General features: G+C 44.7%; 1 protein-coding gene across 1 annotated transcript in view; it reads right to left on the bottom strand.

Annotated features, from left to right (window-relative positions):
* The window catches only part of LGR6 (leucine rich repeat containing G protein-coupled receptor 6), a 571,666-nt gene that overhangs the window by 29,948 nt on the left and 514,567 nt on the right, over nt 1-27,151 (bottom strand). Inside the window, exons 7-12 of the mRNA XM_069633599.1 lie at nt 15,492-15,560; nt 11,390-11,461; nt 7,377-7,448; nt 6,998-7,066; nt 6,124-6,195; nt 4,865-4,930 (exon numbers count right to left, since the gene is read on the bottom strand). Of these exons, the coding sequence (XP_069489700.1) occupies nt 4,865-4,930; nt 6,124-6,195; nt 6,998-7,066; nt 7,377-7,448; nt 11,390-11,461; nt 15,492-15,560 (420 nt within the window). The remainder of the gene's footprint in view (nt 1-4,864; nt 4,931-6,123; nt 6,196-6,997; nt 7,067-7,376; nt 7,449-11,389; nt 11,462-15,491; nt 15,561-27,151) is intronic.

Here is a 27,151-nt window from a genome sequence, read left to right as displayed (position 1 = left end):
GGTAGCCCAGTGTCTGGGTGGTGGGAATGCATCTGACGTTATGTTGTACTAGCAGAAGTACATCTTCTCCGAAACGGGTTCTGTAGACAGACATGAAAACACTGATCCTGTAGGTCACTGTTCTGATTCGCTTATCGTTTGATGTGCTTTGCACCGTGAAGTGAGCTGCACTGAGAGTTGGCGCGTGTGGCTAGCTGACATACCCCGGAGCAGACGTTGGGGGGGCAGGAGTTGGTGTGCTGCTGCATACTGGGATCTTCTGTGCTCTCTCCCCATCTGTTGCCTCACCCTTGGCGTGGAGTAGTTCATTTGGTGCATTGTGGTGCAAATGTCTTGGAAACCATGCATCCTAATGCCTGGACCTCGAGTTTGTTCCTCGTGTCAGGATCGGTCCTTCTACAACCACATTGATGTTTTGCCGATTTCAGGCAACCATCTCATGTGTGAAGGTGCTGAAATCGGGGGATAGAGGTGGGCTGTGCAAATGTCATGCAGTTAGTAATGTCCGGAGGGTCCTAACAGGTAACTATGCAAAATTTGAAGCAGGTTGGTGAAACGGTGTGGAATTGTATAAGGAACAAGGCTTTGCCACAAACCCGCACATTTTTACTTTTTCTGAAATCTGGGAAAGGGGGTGGGGCCTCCAAATGCCATGTAGCCAGTAATGTGCAGAGGGTCCTAACAGGCAACTATGCAAAATGTGGTGCAGATTGGTGAAATGGGGTGGAGTTGTATAAGGAACCGCACATTGCCACAAATCCCTCCTTTATATGTATAGATAGATGGCATGGGTCATTTAACTATAGGTGTAGCAGGCAAACCTGGGTGTGGTGATGTGTCCGTCCATACGTTGTCTGACTTGGGTCCGTCAAACAATAAGTACAGAAGGAGATTTGGAGCCTTTCTAAGGCTGCGTGTTGGCAATGTGCTTGTGTTTATTTATTTATTGTGCATTTGGTAAGCACTTATACAACAAGTAAATTGTGTTTCAGAGCTCCCTGTGTTACAATAGATCAAGGGTGGAGAATAGCGAGGGAAGGAGGGGTGTATGTCACCCTACCTGAGTAATGGCATATAGAATGGGTGTGCAATTGTTGCGTAAAATGTTACTAAATCTATGCATGGAAGATAATGGGAAATAAAAAGGAAAGGAGTACAATGAAAGACAGGACAACACAGAGGAGGAAGGAAAAAGTAAAGTGAGTAGAGGGTCAAAAAAACGAAAGAAAGAATGAAAAATGTGCATAAAAGAAATAAATTGATTAATAAAAGGAGAAGGATGTAGATGATAATAACAGAACACAAAGGAGGAGACAAGGTGAAAAAAAGGGAGGGGTCAGAAATGGAGAGGAAGAGGGAATAATGAAGAAGTGTTTAAGAAGAAAAACATAGGTATAATGATAGGGGTTCCGAAAGAAAGAAGGAGGATAGAAATAAGGAGAGTAGTATGGAACGGTGAAGAAGGAAGAGGGGCAGTAGTGGAACCAAATGTTGTGCGAGAACATCCACCGCGCATACAAGTATGAAATACAGATGCAACCTTTTAAGGTGATCTTTACTGACACATGAAACACACAAGCATACAATGCTTGATCAAGGACACATCAAGGTCGGACTTCGCCAGCGGGGTCAGTCTCCACAAACCTTTTTCTTCCAACAACATAATTGACATCCTACAATCATCACATACCAGCACCCAAAAACAGAGAGAAAGCCTAATTCCATCAGATGGTACAACACTAAGCGACCTCTAATGTCACCCCAAGAGCAGAATAAGAATCCTACTCGGTCGAGGGAGCCTTACCTTCTCAACCCCTTTGCCTCACCCAATGAATCATTTCACCCTTCAAACCTACCAGCACCAAAGACAGACACACAGACACAGACACACACCCGCCCCCCCAGCTTTACATCTGATATCACCACAACACCAAATCCCTCCTAGAACCCAATATCTATTCTGCATCTTTACACAAACCACCAAGCACACATCATCAGTCTAGAGACCCTCCCAGTGTTTTCAGTCCTGCCGTCTAATAGATCTGGGGTCTTTTTCCCTCCAGATACAGTATAACACCCAATGCCACTGCCACAAACCTCGTGGAACCTTTTCAGGACTCAGATTGGTGGGTACTTCTATTCTGCTCTCAGGAACACCACAGGACTAGCACCTCTCTAGCCCTATATCCAGGTAGCTACCTCTTCACCACCACGTGTGAGGAACTAGCATCCACCAGGCGCGCTATGCTGGCCACTTTACATCAACACTGCATTACATATCATCCACACATTTTAGAGCTGAGGTTTTCTTGTGCCCCCCAGCCAAGCAATGGCCCCAAGACCCACTCCTACATGGCTACAAGTTCAATGACCCTCGGGCCTTGACCTGTTACCATTGTAGAGAGCCACAAGGGCCATCATGCATTTACATATGCCTATAATAAACACTTGACCATTATGAAAAATACATACAAATATAACATAATAGAGTGATAAAGGGTCTTGTTTTGTCAAATCTCTGAAATTGCCTCAGTTTTGGAGTCTTGCGCACATGGTGGTGCTTGAGTGTCAAGGCACTGCCAGAGAGAAGAGGACGAGGAAGACAATGGGTGTTGAGAAGCAGCTTGTAATGTTGTTATCATGCATTAACTCGATCATTATTTTTGTTGTCTCTTTTCGCTCGTCATTCATCCCAATTCTTCGTCCCCGTCCTATATGTCACTCCTGCCCCACTGACAGTCTTTTTCCTTAGTCACAGTCCTTTGTCACAGTTATCCTCCTTCGTCCCAGTGTTGTCAGTCTTTCTCTTCCATGCCTGCCTTTCATCATAGTCATTCTCCTTTATCATGTTCTATCATCACTGTGCTTGTTTATCAGTACTTCTCATTGATCCTCCTTGATCCTAGCACTTCGCCATTGGCCTACCCAATCTCATTCTTCCTAGTTGTCCACCTTCATTATACTCCTGCACCTTTCTCATTGGCTCTCTCTTCCTTTGTCATAGTCCTTTGTGACAGTTCTTGTTGTTCATCGGTCATTCATCATAGTCCTTCTCATTTGTCACAGTCCTCCTTTGCCACTATCCTTCTTCATCCTAGTCCATCTCCTTTGTCCTAGTGCTTACCTTTTTCCTAGTCCCTCACCTTCATCATAGTCCTTCTTTTGTTAGCCGCTCTCCTTCATGACAGTCCTACACCACCACCCTCCTACATTGTTACAGTGCTTAGAGAGAGTTTATCCTCCACAGTTCTTCATCACTATCCTTCTTTGTAGCATTCCTCTCCCTTCATCACACTCCTCCATCATGGCTGCTCTCTCATCATTCTATCTCTTTCTCCTTCGTCCAAGGCCTCCTGTTTCATAACAGTTTTTACACTGTGTTGTAGTCCTTCTCATTTGCCATAGTCCTATTATTTATATCACAGTCTACTGTCACTTTCCTTGCCTTTCCTAACAGTTGTCTTCCTTCATCGCTGTCTTCAACCACAGTCCTGCTCCGTCTTCACAGTCCTTCCCCTTCAACACAGTCATTATGCCTGGTCATTCCATCCTCACGGTACTTCTCCTTAACCACAGTCCTTCTGCCTAGTCATTCCATCATCATAGTCCTACTCCTTAGTCACAGTCCTTCCACTTCATTACAGTTCTCCATATTCATCACAGTCGTGTGACACAGTTCTCCTCCTTCATCAACTTCCTTATCGCCTGTGATAGTCATTCATTCTAATAACACTGTTTCAGGCTCTGTGCTCAGCGTCAATCTCCCTCTCCATGGCCACTTCTGAATCACTACCTCTATCTTTCCTACTTTTGACCTGAGTATGATCCGTGTTATCACGCGGTCTCTTGCTTGCTATCTTTTTCTATCGCTTTCCCCTTCTCTCACAGGGTAGAGTGGTGCCGATCAAGGATGGAAATGGTACAGAAAGAAGGATAAGCAAGGACTAAAGCCTGCATGGAGATTCCCAGTGGTAGAGGAAAAGAAATACATGCTGCTAGAAATGTTGAAAAGACAGGAATAGGCATACAGCGTTGAGGCTGTCAGATAAGTCAGGTATAACGAGCATGAATATTGATGGCCTCTTTGTATGGGCATGGCTGGTAAACTCGGGCTGGGTCTTGGTACAGCGCAATATTCTCATCTTGTTCCAAATGATAGTTATTACGCAGTCCTTGCCTTCAATGGCATTGTCTCACGTATTATAGATGGGCTCTATGTGATTTCGTCCGAAAGATGTTATCAAATTCACTTTCGTCAAATTTCTTTTTTTTTTTTTGGTAGATTTTGCAGCAAATAAATGCGGTGGGGCGACTCCCCGCAGCCTACCCATAAGCCCACTACATTATTTATTCACCTGAACCCACCCCCACACATATTTGTTGCAAAATTCATTAAAATAAATTCTAATTCGACGAAATCTGCAGCAGCAAAACCTCCCTATGCCTCTTGCCTGCATTCTATTTCACAGTGGTACCCTCCTACTTTGTGGCCCTGTTGTAAATTGATTGTTAGAGGTTGCACTAGTCTGTTAGACACTGAACAGCCCTGGGTTATTGGGAGTTGAAGGCGTGTTTTAACTTTATTGATGACGCCGGAAGGTAGAAAGAACAAAAGGATTCCATGGGGTCTTGTAGAAGGCCCTGTAAGCTGCAGGCCTCAGCTGATAAGTTAATATGTTAGAACTACTTAATCAGCCAACTTAGAATAACAGCTCCCCTGCTAATAGTCACGCGACGAATGGCTATACAGCTTGCATGTTAATGAGATGTGCATGTTCTTTATGGGGCCATCAAAAATGTATACTTGCAACGCATATTGTGGGTGCGCGTGCGCGTGTGTGCGCGTGCATAATAAGAAACTCACATTTCCTCCAGCTTTTGACACGGGTGCAGACTAGGCAGTTCCTCAATCTGATTGCGCGAGAGATCCCTATGGAGAGAGAAAATAGAGGCAAAACGTGTAAACAAACTTGAAATGAAAGTGGTACTGAACTTAACCAGGAAATTCGACAGTTGCCAATCTATGAGGAAGAAACAAGCACTTATTGTAGAGGCCGAGGTGACCGCTGGACTGTGCATGCTTAAAGAAGTGGGCCAAGAGCGTAGGAGAGGTGAGCCCAGGCACTGGCCACATGCAGGTGCTACACTCTTAGGACGATTTGAAGGCCTGTGCCAACGTGAGACAGCGGAAATGTGTGGGTGGGGGAGGGGAGAAATGCTGTCAATCTCTACACAGTTGGGTGGTAGGAAAATATAGCAAAGAAAGCAGACCTGTATTGGCTGCACCCATTAGGAGACAGAAAAATCATGTTGAAGAAGGTCGCCTCGAAGGTCTGAATTGAAAGGGTAGACGGCAGGGGACAGCCCCTTCCCTTATTTGACAAGGTCTACACTAATGGTTTAGAAATGAGAGGGAAAAGAGTAGAGTAGCTTAGCAGGGCGGCCTCCAAATACTGAATTTGTTATTAAAACATCTGCTCGTTAAAAATGTGCTTGTTGTGACACAATTTATATGGAATTTACTGACAACAGGAATCACAGATCATCTGGGAGGACGCGATAAGGAAAGGGATCTTCTGAAATGGAATCTAAATTCGAAATGAGTCTACTGAAGTGTGATGAAGGCACAGTCATGACTTAATGTCACAGAACAAAATTTCATGACCTGGAAGAGGAAGGAATAGAATTCTATGGGCGAATTGGCGGGAATGAAAAAGGGTAGAATAGCATGACATGACGTGACATTTATCAAGGGTGGTGCTGCATGGAATGCTATGATACAGAACTGCAAAAAACTGACAATGACAGAATGCCATTAAATACAATGAACTGCCATCCAAAGAAATGCATCATTGATGAATGGAAAAGGGCTGCCCCCTCTGTATCTTTCTAAGTGTACCCAACTGAGAATATTCCATCCCGGGGCAGGCAAGACACTGCTGCACTGAGTGGCAGCTTGCTTTGCTCCTCGTCAAACCCCAGCACAACACCTACATGTTGTCAGGACTAGGTGTGAACAGGGGAAGGGACTGTATTACAACATTGGCAGAACCACATCTTGAAAGAACTTGGAAAGCAAAGAAAGAGTCAACTGTGGGGGTGAGGCCGACAGGATTTACTCACAGGACACGCAGGTTGGGCAGCTCCTGGCACATCTCCATTGGCAGAAAACAGATGCCAGTCTGTGTCAGGGTCCTGCGGTGGAAGAACATGACAAGAAAACAAGAGAGATTTAGTAGGATTAAAGCATAGAGAGATTACTGGCGGAGCAGTACTGTTCATTCATGACACCAAGGTGACAGTTGCTGAGTTTGAAAGGAGTAATTACTATGAAACCCAGAGTAAATGTGGGGTCTTATTCCATGAACCCATAAATAATATGTGCTCCTATTTCCAGTTCATGGATGGCAGAGGTTAAAGGGACTGTAATTAATCCATTCCATTTGCAGATCCTAAACTCATAGGGCAGCGGGTCTATAACCTGCCACAGATGTTTTGGACTACAACTACCATTATTTCTCACCATTGTCCATGCAGGGTAGGGTTGATAGGATTTGTAGACCCAAACATCTGGATAGCCAAAGGTTGTCTCACGGCAGGAGTCTGCAACCATGTTTTGCAGTACAACTCCCATTAGCCCTAGCCAGCACAGTCAATTGTGAGGGATCATGGGAGTTGCAGTCCAAAACATCTGGAGAGCCAAAGGTTGCAGAGACCTCTCTTAGGGTGACACCCTGGACATGTGATGGATCAGGATGTGTCGTGCACAAGCATCATCGTGGTTATAACATTGATTCACACACATAATAGTAACTAAGAACAAGAGACGAGTGTAATAATGGGATAAGTAGAGCGTGCATTGCAGAAACAAATAGAGACTGAGATTTAGGGAAATAGGATGGCATTAGAATGGAGGGCCAGGCAGAGACAAGAGAATAAGAACCGGAAACGAGAGCGAAAAGAGACAGCCCGCAGAGAAGAGGAATCTGATACGTACAATATTTCGAGGCTCGTTGTGCCTTTGAGGTCTGGGAACTCCTTGATGTCTGTAGCTCCATTAAGGGACCTGTAATCGGGGCATTAACAAGGAATTCAAAGTGAAAATTGTATTCTGAAAAGAATTTTAAAAAAATGACATTCCAAATACAAAGACACGTACCTTCATGCTTATGATACTAACAGTGTGCTTCCAAGCACTATAATAACTTCCACGACCTTGCCTACTGGAAAGTATTCAACGTCCGATTGTATAACCAGGTCAATGTTTCCGTTCAGCGAGTTCTCATGTAGCCCCCCCCCCCCCCCCCTAGCTTTAGACATCCGGGCAATCCACACTACTCTAAACATGTACCAACAAACAAGCAAACGGGACTTACAGAGTATGAAGTTTTGGTAAGTACTGGAAAGCAGACTGCCCAACAAACTGGATGGGATTGTCGTAGAAATGGCTGCAGAAAAGAGGACAACAAAAAAAAGGACATGTCATTTCGTTGATATGATATGACAGGACGATACTAAAGTAGGGGACATAACTTGCCTTATACAAGGGCCATGCAATGGTAGGCCAAAGCATGGCCATGTCAAGGTATACAAAGGGATGAGGCATCAGCAAAGGCACAATAGAAAGGGGATTGTCTTAGTTACCATATACACAGGGCAGGGTGAACCCAGGCAATCAGTGGAAGTGCAGTAGAGTTACCATATACACAGGGCAGGGTGAACCCAGGCAATCAGTGGAAGTGCAGTAGAGTTACCATATACACAGGGCAGGGTGAACCCAGGCAATCAGTGGAAGTGCATTAGAGTTACCATATACACAGGGCAGGGTGAACCCAGGCAATCAGTGGAAGTGCAGTAGAGTTACCATATACACAGGGCAGGGTGAACCCAGGCAATCAGTGGAAGTGCAGTAGAGTTACCATATACACAGGGCAGGGTGAACCCAGGCAATCAGTGGAAGTGCAGTAGAGTTACCATATACACAGGGCAGGGTGAACCCAGGCAATCGGTGGAAGTGCAGTAGAGTTACCATATACACAGGGCAGGGTGAACCCAGGCAATCGGTGGAAGTGCAGTAGAGTTACCATATACACAGGGCAGAGTGAACCCAGGCAATCGGTGGAAGTGCATTAGAGTTACCATATACACAGGGCAGGGTGAACCCAGGCAATCGGTGGAAGTGCAGTAGAGTTACCATATACACAGGGCAGGGTGAACCCAGGCAATCGGTGGAAGTGCAGTAGAGTTACCATATACACAGGGCAGGGTGAACCCAGGCAATCGGTGGAAGTGCAGTAGAGTTACCATATACACAGGGCAGGGTGAACCCAGGCAATCGGTGGAAGTGCATTAGAGTTACCATATACACTTGGCAGGGTGAACCCAGGCAATCGGTGGAAGTGCAGTAGAGTTACCATATACACAGGGCAGGGTGAACCCAGGCAATCGGTGGAAGTGCAGTAGAGTTACCATATACACAGGGCAGGGTGAACCCAGGCAATCAGTGGAAGTGCAGTAGAGTTACCATATACACAGGGCAGGGTGAACCCAGGCAATCAGTGGAAGTGCAGTAGAGTTACCATATACACAGGGCAGGGTGAACCCAGGCAATCAGTGGAAGTGCAGTAGAGTTACCATATACACAGGGCAGGGTGAACCCAGGCAATCAGTGGAAGTGCAGTAGAGTTACCATATACACAGGGCAGGGTGAACCCAGACAATCAGTGGAAGTGCAGTGGAGTTACCATATACACAGGGCAGGGTGAACCCAGGCAATCCGTGGAAGTGCAGTAGAGTTACCATATACACAGGGCAGGGTGAACCCAGGCAATCAGTGGAAGTGCATTAGAGTTACCATATACACAGGGCAGGGTGAACCCAGGCAATCAGTGGAAGTGCAGTAGAGTTACCATATACACAGGGCAGGGTGAACCCAGGCAATCAGTGGAAGTGCAGTAGAGTTACCATATACACAGGGCAGGGTGAACCCAGGCAATCAGTGGAAGTGCAGTAGAGTTACCATATACACAGGGCAGGGTGAACCCAGGCAATCAGTGGAAGTGCAGTAGATGGTGGAGTCTCAGGTAAGCTGGCTATATGGCCAGCGTGCCCAGAATTTCATACATTCCTACATCTGAGCCTCACCATGTACACCCGCCTAAGAGCATGCCTCCCTTGGACCATGATGGCTCTTGTAGAATTGTAATGTTTGTTCTATGTGTAACCTACACACGAAATGTAACAGCTTCATGTGATATAAATGCGTACCTTTCTTTCTTTTTGTCCCAGAAGCTTATCAACCAACTCTCCCGTTTTTGGGGGATGCACCGGATTTGTTATCACCCAAATGGGTGATATTTTAATATCTGTTAACACTTGCTTCCTATTATTTACTTTTTTCCAGTGCACATCAGTGGTGGGCAGGGGGAGGGAGAAAGCTGGCCCATCCTGGTGCAAAATCCCCCTCCAAGTGTTCTCAAATGTTGGACTCTATGCCCAAAAGCCCTTTGTGCATTGGGGCATTCATGGGTGGCAGGGGCAGTGCCTCTGGCTCTCCCACAATCCAAATAATATTGTTGTGCATCAGATGACAAATGTATGTATTCCAGGGAGAGCCAGGGAACATGGTGGGGCATTCTTCCCACACAGTGGGGAAAAAGGAAGGGAACTGTTTGACTGGGACCTCTGCAGTAGCCCGCCTCAATGTGTTCCTTCTAACTCGGGGTTGGCCTTCTCCAGGCCTAGAGGGCTGGGAGCCTGGTGGGTTTTCAGGATATCCCTTATTAATATTCATGATGAAAAATGTGCATACACTTAGAATTGCTGCATGCAGATTTATCTCATCAATATTAGTGAGGGGTATCCTGAAAACCCGACATGGATCTGGCCCTCGAGGAACACACTGTTAGACTAGATTCTTTTCACTGTCACCGCACCTGTAACACGTCTTCAAGCTGGATTCCCCCACCCATCCCCCCCCCCAAGCTAATCCACCGGCTGCTCCCTTTCTCCTCTTCTAAATGGCACTCATACAGTCTGGAGGCAATATCGTGCATCAGGTGCTTTACAAGACCCCCCATGTGCCCACATAAGTCATTTTGAGCTACAGATGCATACTATCCTGATCAGCCTATTGTATTACACTAAGTCCTACTGTGCCTTGTCACTCTCCTTGCCATATGAAGTGGGGATGTAGTAGAAATGCCCTGATTACTTACTGGGAACCTTAATTGCACTGAGTCCTACTTTTCCACAACACTACTTATCATATGCAGTGGGGTAGTGAGGGGGGGGTGACTTGGAAATGCCCCAATGAGTTATTGGCACCCTTCATTACCCTAGTGACTAAGCCCATCTTTTCTTATCACACTCCTTATCATATGAAGCTGGGCAGCGACAAGGAAGGAGACGACAATGGTCATACTCCAATTGCTGATTAGTGACCCGCATTACTCAGCGTCCTACTTTTCCTCGTCACACGCCTTATCCTAGGAGGTGGGGAAGTGACGATAACCAACTGGCGCCCTACGTTGCATAAGGGCCTACTTTTCCCAAGTCACACTCCTTGTCATCTGAAGAGCCATCATGGCCTATGCGCCTACTGGAAAACGTCATTACACTGGGTCCTATGTTCTTTGTCAGAGTCACAATTCATATGACAAGGAGTGGGACAGGCAAGAGGGATGGTAAACACGTCTCAGTACTAATATGAGCACTTTCAAAGCGTGTCCCCTTAATTCTTACTTTTTATGTGTACCGTTGGAATCGAAAAACTGCATACGTGGCAGGGGTGGACTGACCTATAGGGAACTCTGGAGATTTCCCGGTAGGCCTCTGCACCCTGAGCCTCTTTTCTGTGGTGACTTAATTCATTTCCAAATGTTCTCAAGGAAAGGGCTGGGCTTGCTGAAAATGTGTAATATGGGGCCACTTTGAGCATTATTTCCAGGGCCACTTTTGGTTCCCAGTCCAGCCCTGATAAGTGGACCTTGTAACTGGGCACTTCAGCACGAATTGCAATATTCCCCTGTTCCGTTTAGCGCCACCAGAGCAGAATACCACAGATATGCAATGTGTCACAGCAGTCTTCATTTGCATTAACCAGCACCACCTATCTAGCCAAACAGCTCCAGAGACAACGCTGCGCAGCGGTGACCCCAAAGCCACGAACACAAATTCCCTCCAAGGTTACATCTCCTCAGGATTTGCCGAACGGCAAAGCACCGCTGAAACAGATAGTGCTGGGGGCAGAGCTAATAGTTGACTTGAAATGAGGAAACAGATATAAAGAAACTGACGAGCACCGGAAGCTGGCAGAAATCCCATAGCAGCCTCTAAAGTGTCCCCCCCGCCCCCCGAACCTGGATGTGTCTCCAGCCTAGCCTCTTACATGGTCTGCAGCAAAGGACTTCCCAGAAACGCCTTCTCCGGGATAGCTTTGATGTTGTTGTTGTGAAACCCTCTGAAAGAAAGACAGACAGTTCTAGGTTTAGCGATGAACATTCTTCACTGTTAAATACCACTCAGATTTGATTTGGTGTAAGTGTTCTTGATGTGCTTCTAGATCACCTTTACAGAGATTTTCGGAAGGTCTGGGCAGCCATTTAAAAAACCTGTCCATTCCGAGAGCTTGTAGACTTGACCAAAATTTACCTAAGCGCCGGGTTCCAATGAAATGTGAAAGAAAGCTCCTATGATAGACACACGCTCCCCCTGCTTCCGAGGCCTCGTTCTCAGGTCTCTATAATCCCTGCAGGTCATGTTCTCATGCCCTTCTGCTTTCCCAGAGCTCGAGATCCATGATGCTCTACTTTCCTTTGGCCATTGTATTCTATCATATCATCTGCTTCAGTTTAGCGCAGAGGTCCCTCTACTTTCCCCCCAGGGCGCATTTTGTCATACCTCTTCTTTCACATATGCCTCAGGTTCTCACGTATTTCTACTCCCCCCCCCCTCCAAGGTCTCCTGGTTTCAGATAGCTCTGCTTTCCCATATGTGTCATTTTCTCAGGTCTCTCTGTGCTCCTCCAGAGCTCATGTTCTCAGATCGTTCTTTACATTCGCCAGTGTTCAGGCCCTGTTTGCTTTTTCCAAGGAAATATGTTGATTAATCTATGTATATCCCCTCCCCCCACTGCACTTTCCCCTTCCGCTTTCCCTTTCACTTGCGCGATCTGAATGACACCTGGCCTAGTAGGATCATTGTCCGTCTTCCCTCTGTTCCCCCTCCCGTGCCTGGGCAATTTGCATACCAACAATGCCTTGCTCTTGTGGCTCAGAACTGGAGGAGAAATTCCAGCAATGGCAACTAGGGGTGTTGTGGAATGTATGACTTTGCTTGAATGTACTATCCTACTTTCACATTTCTGATTAAAGTTTTTCTAAAACCCTTTTAAACCCACAAAAATGTTTTTGGTGTTTTGAAAACAGGGCCCAATGCTGCAACCACAAGGCTGTCAGGACTATACTGCACTGATGATCCCTGATAAGTATGAAACTAGGTATGTAGTTGTCCTGACAGCCTTGCAAAATGTCTGTCTTGGGTTGATTAAGCTATATAAAGTAGCACTGCCCTTTAAGACAAAGACAACTTCCCGGAAAAAGGTTTGCATTTGGGCTAATTTGCATACCCATAATGCCCCAACTCTTGTTGCTCAGAAATGGAGGTGAACTTCCAGCAATGGTGTTGTGGAATGTGTGACTTGGCTCAAATGGACTTTCCTACTTTCATGTTTCAGTTGAAAGGTTGTTTTTCAAACCTTTTGAAACCCATCGTAATTTTCTTGTGTTTTCAATATATACATATATTATATATATGTTTTACACTTTTTTATTGTTTACTTAAAACTTTAACACAATACATAAATAAATAAATTCACAAGTACAATCAATTCTTAACTTTGAATATAAAATATTGACTCCACTAAAATGATTTATCATATTCTTAAAGAAAATATATCACCTTCTAACAATGCAATCTGGATATTAAATAATTATCTTTAAGATAATATAATTTCCATTTTGGATATATTCTTAGATCTCATTTTCCCAGGGCTCATTTTCATGAATGTTGCTCTACTTTCCTCAGGACCCATATTCACTAATCTCTGCTATTTTCCTTAGGCCTACACTCAGTGATCTTTCTACTTTCCTCCAAGGCGTGGTCCTCAGACCTCACTGGTTTCAATATTTGCCTAATGATCATGTCTCTCTCTCCCCTCCTTAAGGGCTCATGACCTTTAATCTCTGCTTTCCATTATGCCTGTGCTCAGCGGTCACTTTACTTACCCCAGGGCATATGTTCTTGGACATCTCTGCTTTCTCCATGCACGTTATGTTCTCGGGTCTCTGTCTGCTTCTCGGGAACTCATTCTCAGATCTGTTTCTACTATTGCCAGGGATCATGTTCCCTAATTGCTGCTTTCCCCAAGACCTTCGTTCAGAGGTCTCTTTACTTCCATGCTCATATTCTCAGATATCTCTGTTTTCCCCATATGTTTCATATCCTCAGGTCTCACTGTTCTCCCATGCCTCACCATCCAGCACCCTAAGGCTCCATTGTTGCCGAGGCCTTTGATTTCTCTGGCCATCCCAGGCCCTTCCCTTTCCTCCCCCTGACCACTTCCCATCCATCGGATTGCCCGTGATTGGGTCACATGGCAGGAAGATGTTTCCTTCAGAAGAGGCCTTCCGAGGGCAGCCAGATAAGGGCCAGAGACAAAGGGCAGCTCCCCAGGGCAGCTCCCATTCTCTGTTCACCCAGGGCCAGCAGACTCTTTTACCTACGTATTGGCATTCTTAGTTCTTTTCATCAGCTACGTCCTCACTGATACCTCCCGAATTGCTTCTTGTTCAAAGGCCAACGTCTTGTAGATCATTTTCTCTTACCCTTAATAGGTCACATTGCCAGTCTTTTCCATTCTTTAACTCTAGCTGTCGTTTCCTTCCGTATGGCTCCTGTGCAATGTCCTCTTTCCCCTCTGCTTATCGTCTGTTCTCAGATGCATTCATTAACACTACCACTCTATGGGCTCTACAGCCCCTCCTCTGTCCCCCCTTCTAAAGGATTCTTTAATCTAGCTGATTTCCCCTGATGGTTCTTGTTTCCATGCCTCTTTCCCCATATCCATGGTTGCACTGAGTTTACTACCACCCGCTGTCCTCTCCCCGATCCTACTGAATTGCACCCGTTGCTTGATAGGACCTTCTTACTCCCTTCCCATGGTTATGATTTCTTTATAGCTGCCTAGCCCCCCCTCCCCCAAAAATGATGTCTTCTCAGAGGTGGTCCATAGTGGTAATGAATGTAATACTCAATACTAAATGAAGACTAAAACACTAGAAACTATATTTGTTTAGTATGCCGTTAGTAATTGACTAGTATTCAATATTATGGAATACTAAAAAAGACTAGCTATAGTCTTTGAATGCTATACAAAGACAAGGTAAATACTTAATGTAGTATACGACTTTGGTAAGGGTATGCTTCAAGATACCGGATTATTAGGTCCCTCCCACCCCTCTGCCATTAAGTGGCACTTGTTCTGAGTTGTCTCTTGGTATTTCTATCACATGTTTATTTCTGCTCCTGTACATCCTTTATGCTTGTCCCATGGCACCACATCCATTGCTCCGAAGGGGTGGGTGGTTGGGGCAGTGCAGTTGGAGCGGGGTATGGGCTGAGCATTACAAGAAAAACGACAAACTATCAAAATTAGGTTGACCAAAATTACCACTCAAAAACTTGAACCAACCACAACCACAAAGGAACCTCTATTAGATGTTGATTTGCTTGTTTCTCTCAGAGGCGCCACCAAGGGGTGGCCAAGAAAGGCCACAGCCACCCTTATAAAACGCTGCCCCCCCCTTCCCCCCACATCCTCGCCAACTGCCTGACGGCCTCTTAGAGTCAAATTGGTGTGCCACCCCAGTGACCTCATCAGGCCACCCCTATGAAACATTTCGCCACTGGCGTCTCTTCCCATTCTGCCGTTTCTCCCCACCAATCAAGTTGTTTGCTTTATTTCCTGCTCCGCGCATGTGTCGCATGCTCTAAAGTGGCACTCCCCGGCCCCAATTTCAAGACCGGAGATGCCTCTGACCCCCCTGAATGCAATTAAAGGCCCCGCTCGTGCCATTAGGGGACTGTTCCTGCTTTATATAAAAACTGAAAGGTGTCGGCCTACGTTTGCTGGAGCAAGATGAAAACCAAGCGGGAGCCTCTGATCATTCCCCGACAATGGCATCACAAACATGGAAGCGGTGCTCTTCCGCTAATGATGTCTGTGAGCATTCCTGCGCTTCCGCTGGGGAATACAGACCGCTTTTACGGGGGCGCAGGGAACTATAAAACCCCAGTTGTGAGAATGCAGATCACACAGTGGGAAGGTGTTTTTGGGCCCCCACCCTTCCCAACGATCAAACTGGGCACATTTTATGGAAGGCGCCCTTGAATGATTTCGAAATCCATAAAAATAATCATAAAATGCTTACAGCTCTTGGAGACGCGCAAGCCTCCTAATGGCCACTGGAAATTCCATCAGCTGGTTGTAGTTCAGATCCCTGCGGAGGAAAAGAAAATGGAGAGATCGTTAAAATACTTGGCCGACAGTGTCTTCAAGGAATTGGGAACTCTTTGAGACAGCAGAAGCGATGCCAGACCATTTTAAGATGGCTGCCGGATAAACAGTGCAGAAGACCACATGTCATCATCAGTCTTTCATTTCTAATGAACGATTGCCACTATGGTGCTTGGAAAATGTGTCTACCTGGACATTATATTGATGGATAGCTCATTCTCATGGGTCTAACTATTAACGAAGGAGACTTTGGCACGTCAAGGTCCTTACAATCTCACCAAACACAATTCTTACGCTGACAAACGTTTAGATGGTATGGCAATGCTTATTTGTAAATCGCCTATACACAAGGCAAGTGTTTCAAAGCAGTCAAGGAGGGAGGGAACAAACAAACAACAGTCATTCAGAGCCCTTGAATTTCGGAACGATGAAAGTCTGCACAGGCAGAGTAAGTGCATATTATTCAATTAACTGCTAGGTCTGAGGACGATTCTGCAGTTTTTCCAAGTGCATTGAGGCAACACCATACAAGGAGGAGAGACAGGGGAGATGGATAGACGAGCTTCAAGGCATGGTACGTTCAGATCGTGCAAGTGCACAGTTGTTTGATGAAGTGTTAGATGCTTCATTGTCGTCACTTCAGCATGCTGTAGACCTGTTAATGATGACCAGCCGGCAGTGCCACGCAGCCCATTAGTATCCGTAGCATTGGGGGGAATCCAAGCAATTCTTTAGAATTTAGTCTGTCTTTAAGTTCACTAGCCCCTGAAGGCCACGCAGCGTTTGGCGAGTTATGCCCATACGGTCAGCAATAGGGCCCCCTCCTTTCGTAGAATGCCGGGATGCCCTTTATATTATTTATTTATATGCAGGAGGGTACAATGCTCATTTGATCACAAAAGCATGCACAATAGATAAGAAATCAGATTCGATGGGAAGCAGTGAGCTTCTGACAATGGGGTACGTTTGAGTGACATTCTGAGCAGGTTGTGGAGGGGAGTAAGTGGAACAGTGACCGGGGACAATACATGGGTTGGCTTACATAGATTATGGACAATCAACATTAGACATTTTTAAGTGCAGTTAGGAGGTACGGCTGTGTGTGTTAGGGATGCGACAGTGATGGCTAAAGAGCTAGAGTGGAGACAGAGTAGGCTGAGGTACAGAACATTTTAGAGGCAAGGGAAAACGTTAGTTTAAAGTTGAGATGTAGGTGAAGAGAGTAACTTCCGTGCGAGGAGGAAGGCTTTTAGTTTTAGTTAGTCCTGTTACAGTATTTACTTTGTACAAGACAGCGATTACGTTTTTCTGACCCACTCTGTTCACTTTGTGGGGCCTGAGCTTTCTCTGCTTAGGCACCCAACTACACCTCATTGATGATCGCCAATGAGGCTGATCATGTCTGGGTTTGTTTGTGATCTCATTCAGAAGGAATGTGAATTAGCAGCTCAGGCTTGATACGATTGATACGGTAGGATTGGTACAAGCTTGTTTTGAAAATTGTATTTGTCCCTTCTGGATTAACTTGGCTGGCTGACAAACAATGGCCTGGAAGGTTGCCCAGAGCCACTGCCAGTGGTTAAGATTCACTCATAACCTTCCAGCCATGGGAATGTTGCTGCAACGACTGATTTACCCACAGGGGGTAATTACGAATTGGGTGGTATTCCGGTGGTAAATATGATGGCATACCACCAAATGGAATTACTGTTGCTGCCACTTGGTCTGGCTGTATTACTGCCGGATTACAAATGGCTGTGGCAGTGTAAGTTCTGGATTTTTTTTTAGTGCCAGCGTTTTCTGTGGAATACCTGCAGCGGTAATTCCACCATGGTAATTCCACCAAAAATGGGCAGAAAATTGGCAGATTTCTCTCCGGCTCATAGTTGGAGGTGAATCCACCAACTTTCCACCAGACTCATACTTGGGCAGTGTGGTAATGCAGCAGTAAAAGTATTACTGCAGAAATTGTGATGTAGGTGATTTATTTGAATATATTTCTCCTACTGGAGATTTCACTGAATCCATTTCACCAAAAAAACAGATTGTTTATTTATTTTGTTTTTTTAATGCGGGGGGAGAGCCCCCACATCCCCCTTCCCCTCCCTACCCTAACTTATACCCTTAACCCACACCCACCTATTATGCATTACACATATACCATTTCCCCCACCTTTTTCGGTGACATATATTAAGTGAAATCACATTAGGGCATACAGTATTTTTGAAATTGCAATAAGGTAAGCATCCTTTAGTCTTAGGCTGTGGGGTGCAGATATGTTTTGAGGGACGTGTAGTTCTTGGACCTCCTGTCCATAACTCCCCAAACAAAGGGACCACCTTGGTACAGCCCAGCAGACATATGTGCTAATTTATTATTTTATATTTAGATAGGGCACAAGCAGCTGAAGGGCATTGTGGAGCTGTTACAAGAAGGCTTACTTGATTGCAAGAGAAAACAACAATGGGGAGGCAAGACACTGGAGACAAAGAAAAACAGCCTGTTTGTGCTTACAGTGAACCTGCTAGCAGTGAGATATCTTAAAGTAAGAGACAAGGATATGAGAGGAAGAGTGGGTGAAACTGTTGCAAAGGACTGGATGGAGAGGGTCAGTGAAAGAAGAGATAAGGCCGCTGATTGATGTTGAATGGAATGGATTAGTTAAAGAGAATAGCTTTCAGTGTTTTCCAAAAGGACCGGTGTCTGCAAGAAAGCAGTGGTGCCAATTGGCTTAGTAGGTTTAAGCACTAACTATCCTCTTACAACCTCTAACGTGCCACAAAAAAATAATTGCAGCACTTTGTGTGTGGTTGTATTTTCAGCACTCGGCACACAGAATATTTTGGACAGTTTTAGAGCCCCAAGTAATGCTTACATTATTCAATCACAAGTGTAAACTCATTATAAATGCTTTTAACTATGAGCGATTGGAGAGCAGCTGTAATGAGAAACTCTACACGAGCACAAATGACTCGTTGGGTGATCTCCTAGATGGATGCCTTACATTGGCGTATGACATGCAATTATAGATACAATAACTAGGTTAGCATTAAGACAATAAAAAAGAAGAACCTCTGCAAGAATCAACAGAGGAAGCCACTACCTGATTGGGCGTTGCATACAATAAATCACCACCGAATCTGGAGGTACAAATAATGCCCTACTTCAGTGGACACTGGCCGCAGGCATGGCTGCCCACACACATCAGAATACAGCAAGGACTATGACAAATTATGTCGTGCTGGTCACATAATTCTCTGCCTACTTACAACAGACTACGTATGAACACCTCTGACGTCAGTATGCAGCGTAGACCTATGACAAATTCAGGCACGCTGGACACATAGCGAGTCTCTAGCACTCATGCCATCTCCTGACTCCTCTCAGCACCCATCCACACACCTGATCGCATGGGTTGCTCTTTATTGGGGCCTGGACAGCCCTGCTAAGCCTTATTTGGCCAAACGCACACACGCATTCTAATTTTACTACGTGACCTACAAATCTCTGAACTTCGGTCCCCGAGGGCGTTCCCACCACCAGCGCATTGAGACTGTAACAATGGTAAAGGGCACTATATAAATGACAAGTACAATACAATAAAATAAGAGCGATGGAATTGACAAATGTTTATAAAAGAGACATTGTCCATGTTTAACAATGTATACATGTCACAAGATTATCATCTGTAGTATATTCAGTGAGGTGTAGGCGACCTAAAAATCTCCCAAGCACCTCATTAACTGCGAGCAATGACCAACAATCAGATAGGTTCCATGAAGTCTGTATCCAATGAAAATATATGACACTTATGACAGTGGTCATGTGTGTTAGGTAAAGGAACAGTGCATGGCACCACTGAAGAATGCTGGCACCCATAGTGCACTGCATTTTCTTACCGAGATGACCCCACTTCATCTGGATCCAATGTTCCAGGTTCTGGATTCCGATTTAGCAAACACAACTTATTGGACATGCTAGTACACCTGGTTACATTGAGGAAAGCATAGAAATCACCAACAATGTTACCCGATTTTGAAAAATGAAACAGAGTTGAAAAATGCTGCATGGGAGTTATCTGGTCAATATACCTGCAAGGGAGAGTCCTTGGCCTGATATTGAATATCTCTCCCGCCCCTTGTGGGACTCCATCCATGGGAATGGGAAATAACCATTCTGCCACCGCCTATGGTATCCAGGTAGCACAGGGTTGGCGGCAACCCACCTGCTACCGACGGGTTGTACCACCAACCTCGTAATGAGGCCCATTGTGTTCCCATGTCCATCTGACAGACTGATGGTATCTATGACCATATGTACGCTATCCAGCTCTGGTCCTTTCCTGTCCCATTTGCATCTTCTTCCATTTTGGCATGCATATGGTATAGCTGAAATATCGCTTTGGACAGGGTACTGTTGTCTTTGCCATTGGCAGGTATGAACGTGCAACAGAAACTTCCAATTTTTGTGCAAACTCCCCCTTCCATTGCTGTGAGCAGATCCAGGACATATCTATTCTGGAGCGCCATCAACCTCACTGTTCTGAGATCTTCTTTTATTGCATTGAACCCATTCACTGTGGAGTTGATTGTCACCATCAGCTCCCAATGGGTAGCTGGTAAGTAAACAGAGACAGAGTCAGTCAGGTACTTAAGAGCAATGCTGTGGATAGCTTTGTACACCAGGAAAAGGAACTTGAAAAGGTGGAGGTTGTGTATCAAGAGGCATCCAGCATGATGACGGTAGACAAAAGTGTGTGTGGGGGCAGTAAGGAGTGTACTGTAGAGTGTGTGAGTAGCAAAGGTGAGGACATTTTAAGAGGAAGGAAAGAGTACAGAGGAAGACCAAGGAACAGGTTCTTGAATTTTAGCTACACTAATCTTCACAAATTAGAAAAGAAAACAAGAATAAACATCCAAAAATCATCAGAAGAGGATAAGGCTCCAAGAAGTCCAGTATCATATTCAAAAGAAGACATGTGATGCTGCTATGGGAGCTTCTGTTCAAGCGGCACCTTAACTATGTGTTAAGACAGATGCAAACAATGCAGGGATGGTGACATAAAGAGTACTAAACCCAAATCCTACGCGGAGAGATACAAGAATGTACAGTTTTCTATTATTTTTTTACAAATTATCCTTGATGAAAAAATGAACTGATGCTACGCGGGTATTCATATTCATTTAGTGATTCAATATTATCAAAAGGGTCCTAAATGCTTAAGTGAAAACTGCTCCAAGAATTATAGAGTTTGGTATGACACACTGGAGGGAAGTGGTTTATCAGACGCATTGAAAATAGTTTCACAGTGAAGAAGAATTTACTGCTTGCAACAACCTCCAAGCAGATGAGCTTAGTCCAAAAACCCCAATAGTCTTTTAAAATATGGGGCAGACAAGGGTTGGAGCAGAGAAAGCAAAACAATGGCAATGCCCTTACTTTCTCATACACAGTTGAATTAATCTGCCTGCTTAGCATACTACCAAGCGCCATCTATTTACCACCCCCTCACCAAAGCTATCCTTCACTCGGCTCTGCCTGTTTGATCACAAATCATCGTAGGACCACACCTATTCTACTCGCCATTGACTCCCACCACCAGCCAGCATCCAATTTGCTGTACTACGAAACAGAGGCATTGCTGAAGGGGTCTGAGGAGGGGGCTATGGTCCCGGGTATTTTGGTTGTACCCCCAGATATAAGCTCAGGGGCGACAACCAAAAGGCTAGCTAACCCCGAGTCCCGACAGTCCCAACATTAGCATAGCCCCAGATCTTTTATATACAAAGTCATCAATGATAAAAACAAATTTGTGATCCCTGCAGCGTTCCACCTTTGGGATAGTAGCGAGATCAAAGAAGCAGTCACTCCCCTTATGTGCTCCAAAATTATGGAACATCTCAGAGACTCTTCCCTCCATTCAAATCTTCATGGTGGAGAACAAAACCCACCTCTTCCCTCCACATCTGCAATCTGCATGCTTGCATTACTCATGACGGCATGAAACATCCTGCATACTATCAGTACCACTTGTGGACAAGCTACCTCCTGCACACCAACAATACCGTTAACATTCTGCCTACAGACATTTCCATGAACACACATGCAAAATCCTGTACAAATCAATGTAATTAACCCTGAGAAACCTACTCCTCCCGCTTACTCACGCTCCATATCTCTCTGCCCCACTATCTCTTACCTCCACTATCCCTCTACCACCATCTCTCTTTGTCTAGCTTGTTTCCTCTACACCCCACGATGCAAGGCGATTCACAACAGGCCAAAGTGTGCAGCCCTGGGCCGGAGCACAGGCCTGAGTGAGGATGAGCCTTGAGAGTGGAGAGACCTCTATCACAAGATCATTTGTACTTGTTCTATTAACCCCTTAAGTGCCAAGGACGAGTATGCTCGTCCTTTTTGCGTAGACTTGCATAATAGCCCGGCAGTGATTGAGGCACCTTATTAGGGCTTCTTTATGAACACTCATTGCATTAAACATGGGTGAATTGGGACATTATAGAGTATCGGCCTTCCAAGAAGAGGGGTCAGGTAAAAAAGAAATTGTGCTCTGTAAATAAGGAATTTGAAAGAATTTCATTTGTGGAGGATTATGGTAGTATTGTTACTTAAATAGGAGATCGGAAACACAGTACACAGCTACTATGGACTTTTATAGACCAATTCACCCTTTCAAAAGCACCTCATCTACTACTTTTGACGTGCATGTTTTTGATTATATTTAAGGCTTCCAGTTTTCAGCTTTTACTGATTTTAACACATAAATATAGACGGAAATCTGCTTTCTGTCTGTATTTATAAAACATGGGAAAAAACTGAAAAACAGTCTTTCTATCTGGTTCTCTGTGATGTCACTCATACATCGCAAGCCAATCGCATTGCAGATTGCAAGCACAGAGAGTGTAAAAGTTGTATAAAAATAGCATTAAAGTTCTTCAAATTGCTTACAACATATATCTTAAGGCACTGTTTGATGTTATGGAAAAAATGGTGCAAACATTTCTCTCCTATATGGCTGCATGTGTGCTTTAATAAATGCATTTTTATATTAGAATAAATGCAGAAAAATACTGGTTGTGAATTATCTTTTGATATGACAAAAAATAAATGCAGATAAGTGCAGAAAAAAGGCCCAAAAATAAATATGGATAAATACAGAGAAAAATGACAAAAAAATAAATACCATAAAACTGGAAGCCTTAATCATAACACAAATAATGATTTACAAGTGTTTTAGGTGTATCATCTGTTATGGCCAGTGCCAGAGCCAGTGTAATGATTTTTGGTACCATAGGCACAGTGGTATGTAGGCAGCCTTTGCTTGCATTGTTGGGGCCAGATTTTCTGCTTATGGGCACATCCTGGTACCCTCTACAGCTCGTAGCGCCTTAGACGGCTGCCTAAAACTGCCTTGCCATAGACCCTGCCCAGCCGGTACAGCGGCAAACTGCCCCACTCCCTCTTTGTTGATCTGTACGGGCAATCATGCCCGGCTGCTTACCTCCTCTACAGAGTCAAACACACTCAGACAGGAAGGGAAATACAACGGAAGCCAAGAGGATGATCCGTTGAGTACATGCGGAGTAAGTGCGTCAGCAGCGGTGCATGATGGGGTGTGAGCCCATCTATAAACACACCAGTCTGTGGAAACATCCAGAAGGTGCCAGCTGTCAGCCTTCGCACCGCTCCTGCCAAAAGCTCTGTTGCTGGAATTTATGTGGTAAGCATCGTCGTTTCCAAGACACAGCCAATATTTTTACTTCGTATTGGCCCGCTCATGCTCCAAAAAGCACACACATTTTCCCAACAAATATCTTTGGATTTTGTCTACGTATTTTCATGGACTTGTACACGTTTCTGTTTTGAGAGTGAATAGAGTCTTCATTATTTGATCTTCCCTCTACGAGGTGATGGAGCATAAAGCGATAAGCTGACAATGATCAAATAAGCTTCTGCAGTCAAAGCTAGACTAGCAATGAGCTGCTTGTGCGCCTCTTGACTCTATGCAACGTTGCAAGGTGGTACCTTCCAGTTGGTTGTGTCAAGAAATATATTAAAACCTGGCTTTTTAACAAAGACTAATTCTGCAACTTGGTCCCTATGTTTTTCAGTTCGGATCATCTGGTAACTCTTTCATGATCCCGGCATTGTACCATTCCATTTGTTCGTAACCCATTGTATCTAGATCAGTACTCTAATGCTTCCACTGTCTGCACCGTGTACTAACCGTAATTGCTCACTATTGTGATTTGTAACCAGATAGGTTAAACACTGCTGTAACCTACGCCGTGATACCTCCGGGTTTGGGCGTATAACAAATGTTATAAATAAATAAAGGCTCTCTCCTTTGAAATGCCTTGGGGGATACACCATAATGCTGGCTGCGGTCATGCAAAGGGAGCTGCTCGGTTAGGAGAACCGGTTGAAGAAAACAGAACCATCCATTTGGAAAGATTAAAATGTATTAAAAATGCAAAAATTAAAAATTATAATGCCAAATAGTGGCTCCGGCCCCCAACTAAATCCTGAAAACGGCATAAAAACAAGTGAGAAATGAAACTCTAAAAAAAAAAATATATAAAGTACTTTAAAGTGGTGGTTAATTGTCATTTATTAAAATTTAAAGGAGCCAAATTGAACTTTTACCAAAAGCACTCTTAAAGAATGTTCACAACTTCTATTGGTGAGCAAGTTCTCTTCCAAGCAAGCACTGGCTGCTTGTAGCGCTGCAGTGGAGCTGGCGGGCTGCCAAGCCAAACGCTGGAAACCCTGGACTTCGATGAGAGACGCAACACTAGAGGATGCGGAGGAGAAACCTTGGGTGATGAGGAAGGGGTAGGATGTGCAGTAGACAAGTGGACGAGGAAGGAAGGTGGTGGCGTGGTGTGCGGGGAGGTTATTGAGGTAGGACAAGAGATAAACATTAAAACCTGGGTTTCGTCCAATTAAAGAAAGAAATATCACCAGGAGGACTGAAGACAACTGTTCCTCCAAATCCTGCTTGGAGGGTCCAGGTAGAGATATGCATTTAAATTCCGAATTCGCAACTCAGGCTGGTGTCCTTTTTTGAGCAATATTGTTGTCAATTACGTCCATATGGGCACCACATGTTAGAATCACAATTTAGAGTCTTCGGAATTTTCATGCAGACTCCCCGTGTTCGACTTTTCTGCCCTTTAACCCCCATCTGTTAGATGGAGAGCGTAGAGATCTGAAAGTCTTCACAGATTTACTCGGAACCTGATATAAAATTGACCACTATTTAATTGGAGTAAAATGAAGACAATATCGAGCTTTCTGCATGATTTCCTAAAAGCCATTGGTACATTTTGGACCACTTGAAAGATTGCTAGAGGCTTTTGGTATTGTGATATATCATGCGAGGGGGAGAGAGAGCCACAGCTCCAAACAGAGATATTTGTTCCTCCAAAGAGGGAGATCACAGGAGAATGGTTTTTAACAAGCGGTGTGGTCTTCGATACCCGAGGGGCCTCGAATGGCTTTTGTATTTTATAGGTTTAGGTTTCGATTTCCAGTGGCTGGATACAGGATGAGGTTGCAGTCTACATAGACTGTCACACCTGCTGAAGCACACTATATCAGCGCATATGCACAAAGATTGGTCTGAGAGTTACATCTAATGGTTGGGGTAGTGGTCAGGGTACAACGTCCTTCATCGTGGGATGTTTTTCTGCAGGATTTTTTTCACCGGATCTTTTAATGAAAAAAAATTTTGGGGTTAGAAAAATATATATTTGGGGTGTGGGTGTTCGGGAACATATAAAAAAAATAAAAAGGGATGGGGGTTTGGGAGGGGACCCCCCAAAAATAAGCAATGCAAATTTGATGAGGTTTTTCATTGACAAATCTATGGTAAAAAACCCAGCGAAAAAACATCCCGCGATGAAATGACATAGAGCCAGTGGTCAGTGCATGTCAGAATAAGTGAGATTTGTGGAAGTCGGAGAAGGGCACAAGACCTTTCAAAACTCTTAATGATGGCGGAAATGGCAACCTTCCATGTTTACTGTTACAAGGTGTAGCGATAAATTTACTGCAGAGAAGCTGACGTTTATGGAGCGCTGTCAATAATCAGACAAAATATGAACCAATTGTTTTTTAAGGGATTTTGCAACAAAGATCTGGGAGCCACATTACCGAGAACGAACAAGGCAAAATAATTTGTTTTTTGGGTAGGTTCTTACTCGGGAGGGTCTACAACCACGTTTTTGTCACTTTACCTTTCACAGAGGAGAACTAGCATCTACATATCAGTCTGGTCCCACCCACCTGGGCAGTCCAGCACCGAAATGCTAGGCGATTCTCCTCCGAACAAGAGTGCATTCAGCAACCCCAGACACGTGTCTGAAAGCAGCAGAGTGCTTTAAAACAAGAGGCAAGTATTGGCCTATGCACTTTATACAGCAGTGCAGTTCTGTTAGTGGAATGAAGGCGAGAGGGAATGATTTGTATTCATCCAACAGGCGACAAGCACCTCACTCAGCTCAGGACTTGAACATATTTTGTCTTCCCCTAGTCAAAAACCCTTTAGGCCTGTGGCTTCCATTCATATAAAATATTGGTCCATGAAAGGGGTATTTCTCATCGCCAAAACATTGGCTTGAAAGATCCCCGCGCTTCAAGCCCACTGCTGTGTAGCTCCATAAAGACAGGGCTGACCTTGGATCCCGCACTGATTTTTTACCAAAAGTAGTTACTGAATTACACTTTAATCAAGAAATTAACCTACCTGTTTTTCCCCAACCCTGACATAGAGGCCAAAAGGACATCAGAGTTTCAATAAAATGGAAAGGCCATAATATGAGGGAGGTCATCTTACTGCTTATTTATGACCTATAGAGGAACTTACCTTGTGAATGAGGCAGCTAAAGTGGCCAACTAGGTAAAAGCAGCATCCTTGAATGCCAACCACTTAGAACCGTTACTCCTCCCCCATGTGCACCTAGCTAGGGCCAGAGCCGCTTTGGTGGCTTTTCATTGGCATGGTCGCTTTGAAGATGTTTTCAACGCAGCTTCTTGGACTGCCCTGCATTTGTTTTGCAAACAGTATTCGCTAGATCAGGAGTCTGCAACCTGTGGCTCGGCAGGTGTTTTGGACTACAACCCCCATGATCCCTTGCTATTTACTATGCTGTATAGGCCTGATGGGAGTTGCAGTCCAAAACAGGGTAGCATACCCTTGCACTAGATGTAATTCAGTCCATCCTCCTAGATTATGAGGGCAATGGACTAGGAGCACAGAAGTCACTATGGTGAGTAACTTGCTTTTTTTGTGCCATTGCATTGAGCCCCTCGATTTTTAACCCCACTGAAAGCACCGGGCACATAACACTGCCATCTTTTCACAACAGCTCATCTCCAACAGGGGCAGTCAAAAGGAACACACAACCCGCGCAGTTCCACTCCTTACTGTAAAGTGAATGGGGGATCCGAGATTTCCAAACGAATTGCCGTAACCTTCATGTTACTTGTTAAAATAAATGTTTGTTTCTGGAGAGGAAAGTCAGCAAGGCTGATTTAAAGCAATGACTTTT

The sequence above is a fragment of the Ambystoma mexicanum genome, chromosome 13 (genome assembly GCF_040938575.1).
Source record: "Ambystoma mexicanum isolate Mex_15411 chromosome 13, UKY_AmexF1_1, whole genome shotgun sequence".
Taxonomy (NCBI): Eukaryota; Metazoa; Chordata; class Amphibia; order Caudata; family Ambystomatidae; genus Ambystoma; species Ambystoma mexicanum.
This window is presented reverse-complemented; position numbering and strand designations above follow the sequence as displayed.